This window comes from Saccostrea cucullata, unplaced genomic scaffold (assembly GCF_032062105.1).
Source record: "Saccostrea cucullata isolate Sc308-1 unplaced genomic scaffold, CSIRO_AGI_Scuc_v1 ctg143, whole genome shotgun sequence".
Classification (NCBI taxonomy): domain Eukaryota; kingdom Metazoa; phylum Mollusca; class Bivalvia; order Ostreida; family Ostreidae; genus Saccostrea; species Saccostrea cuccullata.
This window is the reverse complement of record NW_026937256.1, coordinates 274,139-290,394: the sequence shown is the minus strand read 5'-3', so window position 1 is coordinate 290,394 and position 16,256 is coordinate 274,139. Positions and strand designations below refer to the sequence as shown.

Genomic DNA, 16,256 nt, shown 5'->3' with positions numbered 1-16,256 from the left:
TTCTTTAAAAAAAGATATGGCCTAAGGATACAATCTCATTGATAACTAATTCTACAATTGACTGATAAAGGTGCCATCCTTTGATGTTAGGGAGTCAAGGGGGGTGATATTTAATTTGCTTAACACCTATGAGTGACCAGTGCAATAAAAAGGGTCCTGACAATAAAGATTGACAATTACTGTGAAATCCTAAATATCCCTGGGGATTAAGAAGTAAACTATGGCTTGGAAATGTTTCACAAATAATTAATCAGGACTGCTAAAATTGATGTTCTTATAAAAAGAATTCATATAAGAAATGGAAACATGAAAGTAAATCAAATATAAGAATATAGAATGTTGTTAGATATGTAAAAGGTTATCAAAAGTGAAATGGCAGCAATCTCACTGGTGATACTTATGAGATCTAGAGAAAAGTTGCATTTGAACTTAAAACTTTGCAAAAATATATAAAGAAGAATATTAAAAGTCCTTGGTTTAATCTCCTTTTGAGGTAAGATACATTTCAATCACTGACTAAAACTGTGGCAAAATTAGCTTTTTTATGTGCCTTGATCGATAGATCCAGGGCGTATATTTTTTTGTCCTGTCTGTCTGTCTGTTTGTTTGTTTGTCTCGAACTTTAACCTTCACCATAACTTTTGAACCATGAAAGATAGAGACTTCATATTTGGTATGCATACTCCACTAATTAAGCTCTTTCAAATGACACCAAGGTCAATGACCTTGTGAGCTTAACTGTGGCCTATATGCTACAAATAGCTTTTTTCTGCAAACTTTAACCTTCGCCATAACTTTTGAACCATGAAAGAAAGAGACTTCATATTTGGTACGCGTACTCCACTACTCTGACAGGTTCTTTCAAATGACACCACGGTTAATGACCTTGTGACCTTGACTGTGATCTTAATGCTGAAAATAACCTTTTCCGAACTTTGTTGCCGCCGGGCGCATAGTGTTTCACAAACACATCTTGTTTAATATACTTTACAGAAATTTCTATTTTAAGTTTCATTGCAACAGAATTCATTGAAATCAAAATTGATACATGTATTAAATAAAAATTATGTTGCTAAGAGCAATCTACATGTGTGCCAAGTTATACTGAAATTGGAATTATTTAAACTGTAGGAGGAGTAGCATTTAAAAATAATCAAAGATATACTTATTCATTGTAACCATGGAAACTCAGGTGAGCTAAAAACAAATTCATCCATAGATGAAACTATATAACCCTAAAGCAGGTTTTGATAATAAACATTTATATCACACATATAACATCCTATCATCCTGGCTCTTGTGGTCGTTGACACGTAGAGCTAAAAACATTAAATAAATCAATGAATTTAACACCAGAGTCCCTTTTGGGACCTGAGAAATATTGATGTATAACTATTTAGTAGAGGCTGATACAAGATCCAAATAATTACAGTGTGTTGGCATCACAAGTCACACTTCAGGTTAAAGGATATAAATAGTATGCTGATAACTTAGTTAACTGTCATCCATATTTGTACATGTAGAAAGGCATATGGCAGAAATAATAATGAGAAAAGTCTTTACAATATGAAAATTATGGAGGCTTTAACAATATATTTTACAGGGGAAAAAATGTTTTTTTACACCTCAATTTCCGGTACAACAACTTTTAAATTGTAAAATATATACAGTAAAATTTATTAATCATTTAGTATGAACATGAATGCAGCAAATTTTCATATAAAGTTAACTTCGACACGTGTATTTTTTCTCAGTACAACAGTGTTTCCCAGTGTTTTAATTGGCTGAATTATTAAGGAAACTGTGCATGCTGGCTTTCATGTTGCTGGCAAATGGGAAGTAACTCCTGCTAAAATCTTCATCAAATGAAGGATTCACCAATCATTTCTATATATACAGTGTGAGCAAATGATTCCCTGTGAAATTATCTTTCAAACAAGAGGCCTGTGGGCCACATTGCTCACCTGAGTCTCCTTGACCTTGTGTCATACATCAGATTAATTTTGGTGCCACTGTAGCCCAAAGGTGTACATCACGTACATTATAAACCAAACAATTTTAAAAACATACCAGGAGGCTTGAATACAAATATGATGACTGACCTTGGCTTGCTGTTTTGGAGAAATTTCTTCTGTATAAATCGTAAAATAATGCCAAAAATTATTACCCTCCCTTAATTACCATATATACAATTATAGCTGATTTTGATGTCAATGCATCGATTTTGCCAAAGAGTACAATATTTACCCAGCCTAAAGGGAAAAGTTAATCTTGAGCCCCAAAGGTGGATAAATCATCATAACGACAGAAGTTTTTTACTTCTCATTTGTTATACTTCATGGATTACTGAAAACTGAGTGAAAAGTTTGCACCATTGAACACAACTTAGACCTTGAGTTTATATGAAGATTTAACAATTTTCAGAACAAAGTGAGAACATCTTTAAAAAAAAAGCTTTCTTTTGACATACTAGTATTTAGTGCTATGAGTGTCTGCACAAGTTGCATGAATTTGTCGATACAGATCTTTTTAATTCAAACACTTCATTGTGCATTTATACTACTTTTATAACATTATCAACCAAAGTTATGTTAGACTTTTTGTTACTTTTTCATATTTTCCTTATTCATTTGAATTCTTCAGAGTTCCTATTTGCCCAATCCTGCCCTAGGGCTTGAGAAACCTGAACCTTCACTAACTGAAAGTGCTTGTTTATTTATTTTTTGGCCTAATAATTCTTTAAAAAAATATTTTTGAGAGCTTTTTCTATTTAAAAACCTAATTGTGGTCTCTTACTTGCCCTTAGGCAAGAAATGAATAAATGTGAATCTCAATTCCAAGTATGTTGAGTATAGTCTAATGAACAAAAAATAGTTATAATGAAATAAGTTTGGGTTTGAAATTAAAAGAAGAGAAATAAAGCATTTGCAAAATATTTATTATAAATTTTATACAAATACATTACAATAACAATGTACATGTAATATGATAACCTTTTTTTTTTTTTTTACAAAAAATACTTAACTTTGGTCCTTTGAAATGGAGTGTTAATTGAATCAAATCTGTCTGTTAAACTCTTTTATGAAATAAGAAAATTGCATGTTTTCTTTTTTTTTTATGTTAGCACTTTCAAAACTAAAGCTACCAGCGCTATGTTGTTCTATTGTCACTTTTTCATCACAGAAGCAAGAATGTATGATATTTACTGGCGATTATATTGTGTAGCTATAAACTAGTTGTATTGTATTAGTTTGTTCCTCAACCATTCATGACCATTTTGATGAACTCTACAAATAAAAGTATTTTTTTAATCAAAGTGCTGTTGAGCAAGTATGAGTAAATTTAGCTATGAATTGTCCAACTTGTTTACTCAGCAGAATGAAGAAGGAAGTGGAATATGAACAGGAAACAGATATTTGCTCTAGTGAAGATAAAACTGGTAATTTTTTTTTTTTTTTTTTTTTTTACAAAAATAATGAGGGACACCTATTATTCACCGATTATATGAATAAATTTTATTCAACGTATTGCTTTGAAAAAATATAAACTTCTGAGAAAGAGGATTACAAAGGAAATACATATAATCATTTTAATAAATGTACTTAATGCAGAGTGATGTTTACTTTGTTACTGTGCATCAGTGACCCCTATGTCAAGGTTAAACCATGTATTTAATTGACAAAAACTGTTACAAAATTCTCGATAGATTTATTCCAAGGTTATAATCAAAGGTGAAGAGTAGGACAATAATCCTTGTTTTCGATACACGCAGATGTGAAATTAGCTCAATTATTGACGTTTCATGTCTTTATTCTATTAAATTCATTACTTGATGTTTATCAATCTGTATTCACTGTGCCTGATCAAACATCAAAAGATTAATATTGATTGATTCAGTCATACCTTCATAATTGACATTTCCCTGAGCATCCTCCATGCCTTGAAATAATTGATCTACATCTTCATCTGATAGTTTGTCTCCTAAAAATAACAAATCACAACATATAATTTTATATGAAACAGCAACACCAGTCTCCGGGGCAATAAAACTGAGATGAGCTCACTTTTGATATGTCTCACTTTTTCAAAAGGAATTGATAGTGGAAAATTGAGACTAAAATCAAAATTGAGCTCGTCTCAGTTTTATGGCCCCTGAGCCGGAATTCAGTGTCAGAAATTTTAAAAATATTTCATACTTTAACTTAGATTACAGACATATCCTAACAATGTGTAATTAAAAGGAGAACATGCAGCTAACTTTCCAAGAGATATTAAGATATTTCATATTTCTGCATTTAACTTACCAAGAGATGTAAGGATACGCTACAGTACATACCAAGAGATGTTAGGATATTTCACATTACTTAACGAGATATGTTAGGATATTAGGTTGCAGTACTTACCAAGAGATGTTGGGATATGTCCCAGTACTTACTAGGAGTGAAACGGTTCACCGCAGTATTTTTTCTCAGTTTGATACACGGTACAAAATTTCAATTTCAGTTCATATTTCGATCGGGATTGTCATTCAGTCAGGTTTGGCATAAGGTATAAACATTTCTCAGTATAATTAGTACCAAAACGTAAATTTTTGTGGACTGATAGTTTGTAAAATAATTTTAACAGTCAAATCAATTAAAGTGATTTCCTCTAGTCATTTTGCACGTAAACTATATGACTAGAGTAGATTAAGTAAAAGGAAGCATAAAACAATGGTAGAATTTGTTACCATCTATCCAAATGTATCGTATCGAAAATAACCAAACCGAGACAAAATTTTACGATACGTATTGAACCATGAAGTAGGCATATTGTTTTACCCCTAGTACTTACCAAGAGATGTTAAGATATGTCGCAGTACTTACTATGAGATGTTAGGATATTTCCAGTACTTATCAAGAGAGGTTAGGATATGTCGCAGTACATACCAAGAGATGTTAGGATATGTACATACCAAGAGATGTTAAGATATGTTTCAATACTTACCAAGAGATGTTAGGATATGTCGCAGTTCTGCAGATGAGATGAAGCCATTCTGATCTTTATCAAACATTTTAAGTCCTTCTACAAAGTCATCAAATGTTGCATGGTCTCTGTTCTTACTGATGGTTTGTAATATTGGTATAAAGACTTCAAACGAGATTCTGGCATCTGTAACAAGTAAATAACATGTCATATAATTAATCTATATTTACTGAAAATAGTTTTTTAATAAATGCCATTAACACACACATATATCTTTATTATAATTACCTTACTGTATTAATACTTTACTGAACATATTTATAAATTCAAATTCCCGAAGCTTGATGTAAAATATTGTGAGAGTCAGAGTAAGCAATAAGAAATGCCAGAAATTAGAGGGATTTATAGATCTGATCAAAATAAGTAGGTATAAATTTATCAATTTTTAGAATTCAGCTTATCTTCATAAAATATACTTTTGACATTTTGTATACCTCAATTTGCATACTTTTGTAGCTCACTGAAGAGACAAGTACAACCTTTGTGTTACCGAACCTCATGAAAACAAACTATCATTTTGATCTAAATGTTTCATTTATTTTCAATGTTTGGCACTCAATGCACAAAGTTCATTGCTGATGGTGATTAAAGGGGTTGAGGGTTTATGGCTAACTGTATAACAGGCTTGAATCTCTACAATACATGTCAAAGTCTTTCCAAAAGACTTGAGACCATCAGACTTGGTCGAAGTATAGTGCCTCGGGTCTAATAAAGTGAATTTTCTTTTCAGAAATGATAAGATGGACCAGTAGGCTTAGAAGAAGTGGGGGAGAAACATGTTATGAATACTTCTAATTTACCTGGATTGTTTGCATAGCCACATTTCTTCACTTCAATCTCTGTTGGGTTTTGGCCCAGAGCTCTCAGAACATCACCTAACTGAGCGGCAGCAATCTTGCCATCTCCACGTTGATCAAAGAGGTTGAAAGTTTCCTGAACTTCTGCAATTTTAATTGTAATCTCACATATACATGTTATATGAAATTCTCATTTTTTCTACACTGTAATCATTTGTGCTTTTAAATAGAATAAACATATTCTTTCACCACTAACAGAGTTAATACAAAAGTTCATAATGAGTTTTTCAATCTTGTCAAAAAGCTTGCACACAAACGGAATCGTTAACAATGCAAAATCCCCATTTCTTTGTGACCAGGGATGAGAAATGTTCAGCAATATGCAGAGATAATCCTCATCAATCTTCAAATAACCTTTCCAAAAATTTAATTAGAACTTAGAAAATTGTAACCGAAAAGAAAATGCATGCCTGGACCAGGTTTCACACCAGGGAGCCCAGCATCACTATTCAGGTGCTCTACTGAGCTACCAAGCATAAACTATTATATTCCTCCCTCTTAAATTGTCTTTGCCCTTGAAGACATATCACAATTTTTTATTGCCCAGTGGCAGGACTTTCGGAGCTGTAAGTTCAGGTATTGTCAACATTATCATATGATGAAAAGAAAAGGAGAAAATGTATGGCTGGACCTGGAATCGAACCCAGGACCACTGCATCACTAGGCAGATGCTCTACCAACTGATCTACCAAAGATAATGTCCCGGCTCAAGCCATTGCACAATGCTAAAAGTCAATTATAATCACTAGAATGATATAAGACACTTTAACAAAGTAAATCATTGCCCGCTAGCATAGTGGTGAGAGCGTCTGCTCTAGAGTCGCAAAGTAAATGGTTGATCCTTATGTCGCCAGTTTGAATCCCACTGTGGTATATGGAGATTGTATAATATTCCTTCTACATGTAGCTAGTTCCTTCAGATAAGACTGCATACATCCCGATCAGCCGCAGTAGGTGCTGGCACAAAAAAGATTCCTCACTGCTCAATGGCCCCAAGTCCCGAGTATAGGTCAAAATTTGTAGCCCTCCACTGGCAAGTGGGGCGTCCCAATATGAGTGAAAATTTCTTGAGAGGGACGTTGAAGAACAATTTATAAACAAACAAAACAAAGTGAACAAAAGAACAAAATTATGCACATTTTTCTTCAGGGACACAAATAAATAAATCCTATCAAATTAAAAAGAAGACAAAGAATTTGACTTTAAAACACAGTAAACAGTTATGAACTCGGCAGATCAGCAGGAAAAGTGCAATCAGTCCTTTTATACTCTCTACAAAAGTGACTACAGTACAGCTTAAACCTCCACACATTTAACAAACATCGCCATAACAATACTCAACGGGATATATTTAATCTCAATCTACATTAATTTTCATATTTTTAAAATATGCCGTAGAAGGGACCAAGTATATATAGGTCCCTGGCTAAAGTAACTTGTCTTGCAAGTTTACATTCCTTGAATAACTCTACTTCCGGGGATATTTTCCAAACGAAGTAAAACTTTACCTGCAAGCTGATCCTCTGATAACTGCGACTGAAAAAACAATTTAATGGAATTAATACTCAAAAATCATTCACTTTTCATTCAAATAATACACGTTTTACAATGGTGTAAAGTCGCAACCTTACCATCTTTCAACCTGCTGAAAAAATTCTTTTACTATAGCCTAAGGAGTGAACTTCCGGTTTGACTCACGAAAAATGTAAGCGATAAACGTAGGGGCCTACAATAGTCATATCAGTTTTGCACTGTTGTAATAAGTTTGACGTAAAATTATTGCACTGAAAAGCCACGATTTACAATTAATACTCCAATAAATTAGTACTTTTCAAGTATTATTTTAAAAAGTATCATGAATTTCTTTTTATTACCATATATGGTAATTTTTCAGACTTGGTAATGGCGCCAATATTTGAATTTTTAACACAAAAGTCTGCTAGGGTTTTTATGTCAATTATATATTCCTTGTGACAAGACCTTTCTTAAACTATTAATATATTTGACCTTTTGACGTTGGATTTTGACTTACAATTTACCAAACCTTATAACCTTGAACTTTGGAGCTTTTACATGCATATTTCACATGTTCATTTGGCATTTGTCCAGCCTGTTGAAGTTTCTTTGAGTACCAACATTTTTACCTTGACCTTTCAGTATGACCAAACTTAAGAAAAAAAATAATAAAACTTGCTCGTAACTTTCAAAGGCAGGTGCCATATAGTACTTTCATACGATCACACATATTTCGTTTAACAATTATTATTAAACTCCTTTCTTTGGAGATGCACATTTTTAACCTCATGACACATATAATAGATCTGCAGTTTGGCGCACATTTTATTACTTATACCTTGGCAATATCTTTTCAATGGTTGCATGGAGCTACGGCTATAGGGCTTTCATATATATTTTTTTTTTGTAACTCAAACTTTCCAGTTGGGTACAAATTTGACCCTTTGCCATCTTTTCAAGATATTTAAACTTGGCCATACTTTAAAATGCTTGGTTGTAGGAATTTTAAAGCTCACATGCAAGTTTTTTGTGATAAAACCTACCTTCCACTGAGCACCAAGAAATTGACCTTAATCTTGGAGTTTGACCTACTTTTGAAAAATATAAGGTTGGTCATTATAAGCTTCAAAAATTTTATTAAGGTCATGTACCAGCAAAATGAAGGTCAGGTCCATGCAGCATTTGAGGCATTGTAGTCTGTTGTGTTCATTAGAAGCTCATTTTATTTTACCCCCAGATGCATCATCCATATAAGTTTGGTCCAGGTAGGTCTTTATAGTTGCTAGAAAATGGACCTAATACTCCAATACATATATCATGCAATTTTCATTCTTCTTATCAAAAATGTAAAGAAAATTGGAGGTAGCCTTTATTGCAGTGAAAAGGGGGCATGTCAAAACACAAAATTTGGATTTATTCTATCCAACTACGTATTTTATAGGTCGCAATGGGTTTACATAACACCAACAAACGATCGCAATACTGTATTAGTTTTTAAAAAATAAATAATTCTTACATCATGAAATAATTTTCTCGCCATGCTTTATTTTTCTCTTAACAGGCGACGTTGTTTTAGATGGAAAAATGGGTAGAGGGAGGAGGGGGGGGGGGGGGTAAAAGCGACAAAATTACGATATTTACTAATATCATATGATATATAGAAAAATAAAATATTTCGGGGTTTGCATTTAAATGATCATTTCTTTTATTTTAAAACTGAAGATAATCCATGCATATTTAAGTCCGCAATAAAAAGAGTGTGTATAAACACTTTAACATGTTTAAGTACCAGTCCACATAAAAATCAGACAAAACTGTAAAAAAGTGATACATGAAGGTTTTCAGAATCTGATGATTTTCCTCTCATAGATTTATTTTGAAGTATGAACAATGTATGTAAAATGAAAAATGTTTTGAGTCATGGTAACCATGGAAACCCAGCCAAAGAAATTTCCTTAGCAACCGGCGGATTTTTCAATGTTGAAGGACAAAAAATCACCTATCTTTGAGGCTTAAAATAACTCGCAAATACCATGAGAATTATTCTTACTTATGGGTGTAATAAAGATACACATTTATTGTGTCCAGATAATGTAATAAAAAATATTTAGGTCCTAAGTCAGTGTCACAATCAATATTTAATTTTAATTGCATTTACATTATGTTTATGGTTTTTATTTTATTTACCCTTTACTGGACCTCTATACTTTTGTTACCTTATTGAACCTCAGTTAAGTTTTGCAGGTATTGGTCAGTTACGACCTATTGTATTTTGGGGTATTTAAATCGCTGCATAGCTGACCAGGTAACCAGGGTCCACGTTTTCATAGCTTTTAAATGGTTGACATACAGTCCAAGATGAGTGGCTAAATTTTTTCTTTCAACGGTAACCATTTCTCCAAAGGGGTAAGTTTGTTTTTTTATTTCATATGTAAGTTTTTGAGTAATACATTTAAAACGTAGAACTATTTAAGAACTTGAGTTAATTAATGTTTTTGTTACTATTTACGTATACAGGTTTTGCTGGGTAGAGTTACTCATGCGTTTATCGTTCTATTTTTGTGCAATGTACTGAGTTATATACGCACGTAGGCTATTTTGTTTTGCCGCTTATAAAGTCGGTGTTGTGGGTTTAATAGTTAAAACCACTTTTGTTAAGATGTTGTGTATTCTTAACGTTTTTCTTATTATAATAGTGTTCGGTTAAAATTACCGGGACTGATTGTATGGTGTGCCATAAGTGCAATTGTAGTCAATGGTGACTTGAGTTTTCCTTTTGTATACGTGGCTTGTGACTTAAAAAAATGTTATTTAATTCAAAGGTTCCTGATGTTATCCAATGTTAATCTATCCATGTGTGTGTTGGCAATGAACTTACCAGACCGGGATACCCACTGGGAGCCAGTTGGCGGGAGTCCGTCGTGAAACGGGTCGTGTCTGGATAGACGTGGTTTAGAGTCAACGATATTGAGGATTAATAAAGACTTTAATTTCTGTGTATTGTAAATAATAGCTGTAAAAATATGTTGTAAATATTGTTTTTATTGATTTTATTTATAGATAAAAAAAAATTGTAAATAGAAAAAAAAATCTTGTTATATCTGACTGGACAGAGCACGACGGCTGTCGTGACAGTCAGTTCTGTGGTAGAATTGGAAGGTACACATGTTTTACAAGTTTTGCTGATTCAGCATTTTTCGTGATTTTGGCAATATTCAAGGCCAAATTTTAAAAATGGCCAGATTAATACAATTGTTGCATGTATCTCACATAAAAGCAGAGGTATTTCTCTTTTAGAATTTGAAGTCAACTCCATGGGCTCTTTTGAAAATCGAATCTGTTGCCTAGCAACAAAACAGGACTTTTTGATGCATAAAATGAGAAAAAATGTAAAAAGTTTACGGAAAAATCAAATGAACGGTTATTTATGATAAATAAGATACAAATTTTAAAATACTATAACTAAATTTGGTCTCCCTAGCACATCACTGAATATTGCATAATTCTTTATCTCCATAGCAACGGCAGGTTCTCCATAGCAACAAGGCAAAGAAAGGTAGTTTTGGCGTGTATTAGTTTAATCTTATTTAGGCTTATTCAAATTAAGTCAGAAAAATGTGACTGAACGAAACTGACGATGAACTGATGGTCAATCTTAATTTTTTCGTTTTTAATCAACCCATGGCAACGATTCCCAGTGCATGGCAACCAATGTACCCTATGCCTCCTGTAAAGAGATTTGACTTATGGATCAGTGTTCGTCATAGAAATGAAAATTAAATTCATGTGTTGATGATTGTATTTGTGGAGAGTGCTAAAAAAATATATGAAATGTTCAATCAATTGTTGCCATGGCAACAACTACATGTGAGTGAATTTAAAATGGGGCGAGTTCAAAAAACAGTACATTTTTAAATTCTTAAACAGAACTGTGACTGGGCGAATTTAAAACGGGGCAAAATATCCTGTATGTGTGAACGGGCAAAAATCATATGATACCATATTAAGGATGTTTTCCATAGATAATGTTTTAATGTAACTTGTAAGATATTGTGGAATAGATTCAAGACACTCACAGTGCATGGTTTCAATGGCTGCATTTTATTTCCGGAACTGTTTTCATTTCCGATATCTTAAAGTTTTCATCTCTGACATTTTTCAAGCAGTACTTTTATCCAATGAAAGTAGCTAGGATTTAAGACTAAACTCATGAAAAATATTACAGAATAAATCATAAATAAATTATTGAAATCCAAAATAATGAGTATTGCAATTGACTTTGGGTTATGTTTTAAACCAAAGCCCTTGACATGGGGGGGGGGGGGGGGGTAGGTTCGATATTCAGTACCACTCTTTTTCCAAACAGCACCACTTTGAATTCCTAATTTTAAACCTATTCAGCAATGTGTGTGGAAAGTAGGGGGCTTAAACCTACGCAGCAATGTTCAATGTCTATACTAGGAAAAGACTAAGCCCTAGCCCCCCCCCTCCCCCCCCCCTCATTCCAACAGTTTCACTGCTTGATGTCTAGATCGAAGTAAAGAAGATTTTTAAAGACTGCATTAATTTTAGTGGTTTTGGTCCCACCCCTCAGGGAACCTGAAATTCACAATGTTGTGTTCCTCTTTTACCCAAAGATGGGTTATAACAAATTTGGTTGAAATTGGTTCAGTGGTTCCAGAGAAGAAGCTAAAAATGTTCAAATGTTTCGACCGCCGAATGACGTACGACGACGAACGAACAGAGATAGCAATATGTCACCTGAAAGACTCAGGTGACCTGAAATTCTCAGAGGCACATCTCCCTTTAAAAGTGCAGTTTTAAGTTTGAACTCAGATATGCAAGGATGGAAATTAAAATGCATACAGAAACAACTTCTGGTAAATACAGACCCTTAATAAGCAATTTCGGGGGTGGGGTGGGGGTTACAACCATATATTTTCAGTTTGGGCACTATCAACGACCGAAAATTCCTTGGCAAACAAACCAAAAAAATAGAAGATCGTCAGATATTATTATTATTGAGGGGGCACATGTATATTGTAGTGAAGTTTACAATAGTATTCTATAGCAAAGTATCGGCATAATAGCCCCCCCCCCCCCCCCGCCCACGCGCTTCTTACACAGCCATAGGGAAAAACAATCATCTCAAAAGACAGTAGAATGTTTTTAATACAAAGACATCACAATTACGCCTGTACATGTAGCACAGGGAAAGATATTAATATACTTAGTAAGTATTATTGCTACTTGTATAAGTATGTATTGAATTATAAATATGTTTTTATTTTTTGAACATGAAATAAATTTATTTAAAATTTTATTTCCAGCTGTTTGGTAAGCAAAAAAATTGTCAGATAGGGATCCTGCAAATATCCAAGAAATACAAAAAATGGAAATGAAATAAAATTGTCGGAATTGAAATTTTAAGCATGTCGGAAATATAAAATGCAAAATACTGGAAATTAAATGCAGTGAAAGAAAACAGGAATATGAAATGAGCAAACACACAAAATTGTGTACACTTAATAAAACCCTTAACCTTGGTAATGTTCATCTAGCATATATTGTGTTCATTTGAGATAATTTCCATTTTTCAAAAGATAAGATATTTATAAGCTTGTATCTTTAACTTGTTGTTGGGAAGCTGACACTTATTCAGTTTACAAGAATCTGTAGCTCTGGAGCTTCAAACGCAATTACCCAGAGAACAGGCCCAAGCAACACGTATCAAAGTAGTGGGAGCAATCTCCAACATCGCTCACCTGAGCACATGGGCTAGGTAAAAACAAATCAGCTCAGCACTCAAAAGTTTACTTGGGGAAGGGAAGGGGGTGGACTTGAATTTTATACTTCTTACCACCATATCGATATAAATTACTGGTGTCAATGTAAAAACTTTGGGCCAGGAAAGATGAAACTTATGTAGAAGCATCCTCAGGTAGTGTACATTCAAGTTTATTCAAGTCATGACCCCCGGTGGTAGGGTAGGGCCACAATGGACGACCAACGTCTTACATAGGAATATATAGGAAAAATTTAATAACAGCAAAGCCATGATTGGTCATGTTTTTATGGAAGCATCCTCAAATAGTGTAGATTCAAGTTTGTTCAAATCATGACCCCCGGGGGTACAGCCACAATGGATGATCAAATTTTTACATAGGAATATATAGGAAAAATATTTTTTTTTAAATATATAAAAATCTTGATTGGTCTTGTTCAAATGTTAGCATCCTCAAGTAATTTAGATAAAGATTTGTTAAAATCATGACCCCCAGGATTGGGTGGGACCACAAAAGTACATAACTTATTTGGAATAAAGCCACAGTTAGTCAAAAAATATGTAAGCACCCTTAGTTAGTGTAGATTCAAGTATGCATAGATTCAAGTTTGTTCAAATCACCCCCCCCCCCCTTTTAGGATCAGGACCACTTAGGTATTTATTGAATTGATTTTTTTCCTAGCCACAGTGCTCAGGTGAGCGATGTGGCCCATGAGCCCTGTGTTACATGGATGAGTTTGATGTCAATTGTTTTGTCTTTGCTGCATAATATTTCCATTTTAGAACTAACCGGATACATGAAGAAAACCCTCTGACCATCGTTTGAATAATTTTTGAAATATGTTTGCACTTCATTAATGCAAATCTTACCAAACAACGTACAAAAATAAAGTTTCTACTTGTGTGACTAGCCATGTTTTATTAAATTCATTTGTATTTGTTTGATCTAGCTTCGGAAATCTTGCAATATTTCTTTCAAATGGTGTAAACTTCAGTTTTACGTAAATAACCGTAACTGACTGCGATGACTTTTCTTATTGTCCCCCGCTTTTGCGAAAGCGAGGGGACATTAAATCGTCTGTCCGTCAGTCTGTCCGTCACAAAAACTTTAACCTTGCCCATAACTTTTGATTTAGTGGAGCTATGACTTTCATATTTCACATGTGTATTCCTTGTGACAAGACCTTTCTTTGGGTACCACCAAATTTAACCTTTTGACCTTGTAGTTTGACCCTCTTTTACACAAAAATTCCAAAGTTTTATTTTGGCCTTAACTTTTGAATGGAATGTACAAGGACTTTCATATTTCACATATGTATTGTTTGTGGCAAGACCTTTCATTGGATACCAACAACCTTGACCTTTTGACCTTGGCCTTGGAGATTTACGTTTTTATGAAAAAACATTAACCTTGACCAAAACTTTTGAACGGTGAGGGCTAGAGCTTTCATACTTTACATGTGTAATCCTTTTGAGAAGATGTTTCATTGGATACCAACAATTTTTACCCTTTGACCTTGACATTGGAGTTTTAACTACTTTTTTAAAAAAAAAATTAACTTTGGTCACAATTTTTGAACGGTAGATACTAAGACTTTTATATTTCACATATGTATTCTTTGTGGCAAGTCCTTTCATTGAATATCAACAACTGTTGACCTTTTGACCTTCACCTTAAAGATTTATGTACTATGAAAAAACTTTAACCTTGACCATGACTTTTGAACGGTAAGGGCTAGAGCTTTCATACTTTACATGTGTAATCCTTGTAAGGAAACCTTTCATCAACAACTTTGACCCTTTGATCTTGACTTTGGAGTTGTCCTACTTTTAAAAAACGTTAACTTTGGCCATAACTAATCTTTTTAACAGTCAGGATTAGGGTTTCATCCTTCGAAAAAATCAACTTCAGTGATAATTTCGAAATAAATGACATATGATAGGATGTTCATATTAGACACAATATGTCATAAAAAATAACATCTCATCAACAAAGACACCGAAAGCGGTGGACCACAATTCTTTGAATTTGCTTGTTTTGATTTATTTTAATGTGCCGCGTCGCCCTCATGGAGCAGTGGTTAGAGCGTCTTCTCTAGAGTCACGAAGGAAGGAGCTGATCCTTCCTTCGCGGGTTCGAATCCCACTGTGGGACGCAGAAGGTGCTACCTTTGAGCTACCGCGAACGGTTCTTTTCGTTTGGAAAAAACACTCTCCAATCTATGACAAGTATCAATAGAATAATTAAAACCTGATCTTCATATTCAATTGAAAATATCATTTGAAATGTTTCCATAGTGACGTTATTCATTTTTTTATCTATTTTTTTTTCATGAGGATTTAATTCATACATTGTAATACTTTCTGAGAAATCTGTGACGAGTGCCTAATCTTTCAATATTATGAATAACGACTACAGAGTATCCAATACTGAAAACGTAACATTGTTTGCTATGTGCTAGAAGTAGTTGTTATGGATTAAATGAGTTTAAACATACTTTCGAAAAACAAACATTTCAACATCATTTTTTTCTTCATGACATGATTTAAATAAAGATTTACAGGTGACATGAATATACGTCAAACTTTCTTTGTGTCGTTGCCAGGGGAGTGGTGTTGTTGCTATGGAAATTAGTCATTGAACAATATTTAATAACTTGATACAATATTTTAAAGTCTTACCGAACTATCACCATGCAATTATCAGCATATTACTTGAATATCCAATTCCATGACAAATAATACAATTCCAAAGTCAAATCTGTTTTACAGGAGACTTAGGAACTTTGGTTGTCATGTACACGGAATCCTTGCCATATGGGTTGATTAAATACCAAAAAAAATAACAGTAATAAAACCAACAGTTCATTGTCAATTTTCCTCAATCACATTTTTCTGACTTAATTTGAATAAGCCTAAATAGGTTTAAACTAATACACGCCAAAACTACATTTCTTTGCTTTGTTGCTATGGAGAACCTGCTGTTGCTATGGAGATAAAAAAATTAAGATTGACCAACAGTTCATTGTCAGTTTTGCTCAATCACATTTTTCTGACTTAATTTGAATAAGCCT

General features: G+C 33.6%; 1 protein-coding gene across 1 annotated transcript; it reads right to left on the bottom strand.

The window, feature by feature from the left end:
- Nucleotides 1-2,917: 2,917 nt before the first annotated feature.
- On the bottom strand, nt 2,918-7,634 carry LOC134247626 (myosin-2 essential light chain-like). Its single transcript, XM_062729958.1, has 6 exons — nt 7,514-7,634; nt 7,391-7,418; nt 5,826-5,966; nt 4,987-5,151; nt 3,904-3,981; nt 2,918-3,287 (listed from the first exon to the last, which is right to left on the bottom strand). The coding sequence occupies exons 1-6, from the start codon at nt 7,514-7,516 to the stop codon at nt 3,259-3,261; spliced, it is 444 nt and encodes a 147-aa protein (XP_062585942.1). The 5' UTR covers nt 7,517-7,634; the 3' UTR covers nt 2,918-3,258.
- Between the last annotated feature and the right edge of the window lie 8,622 nt (nt 7,635-16,256).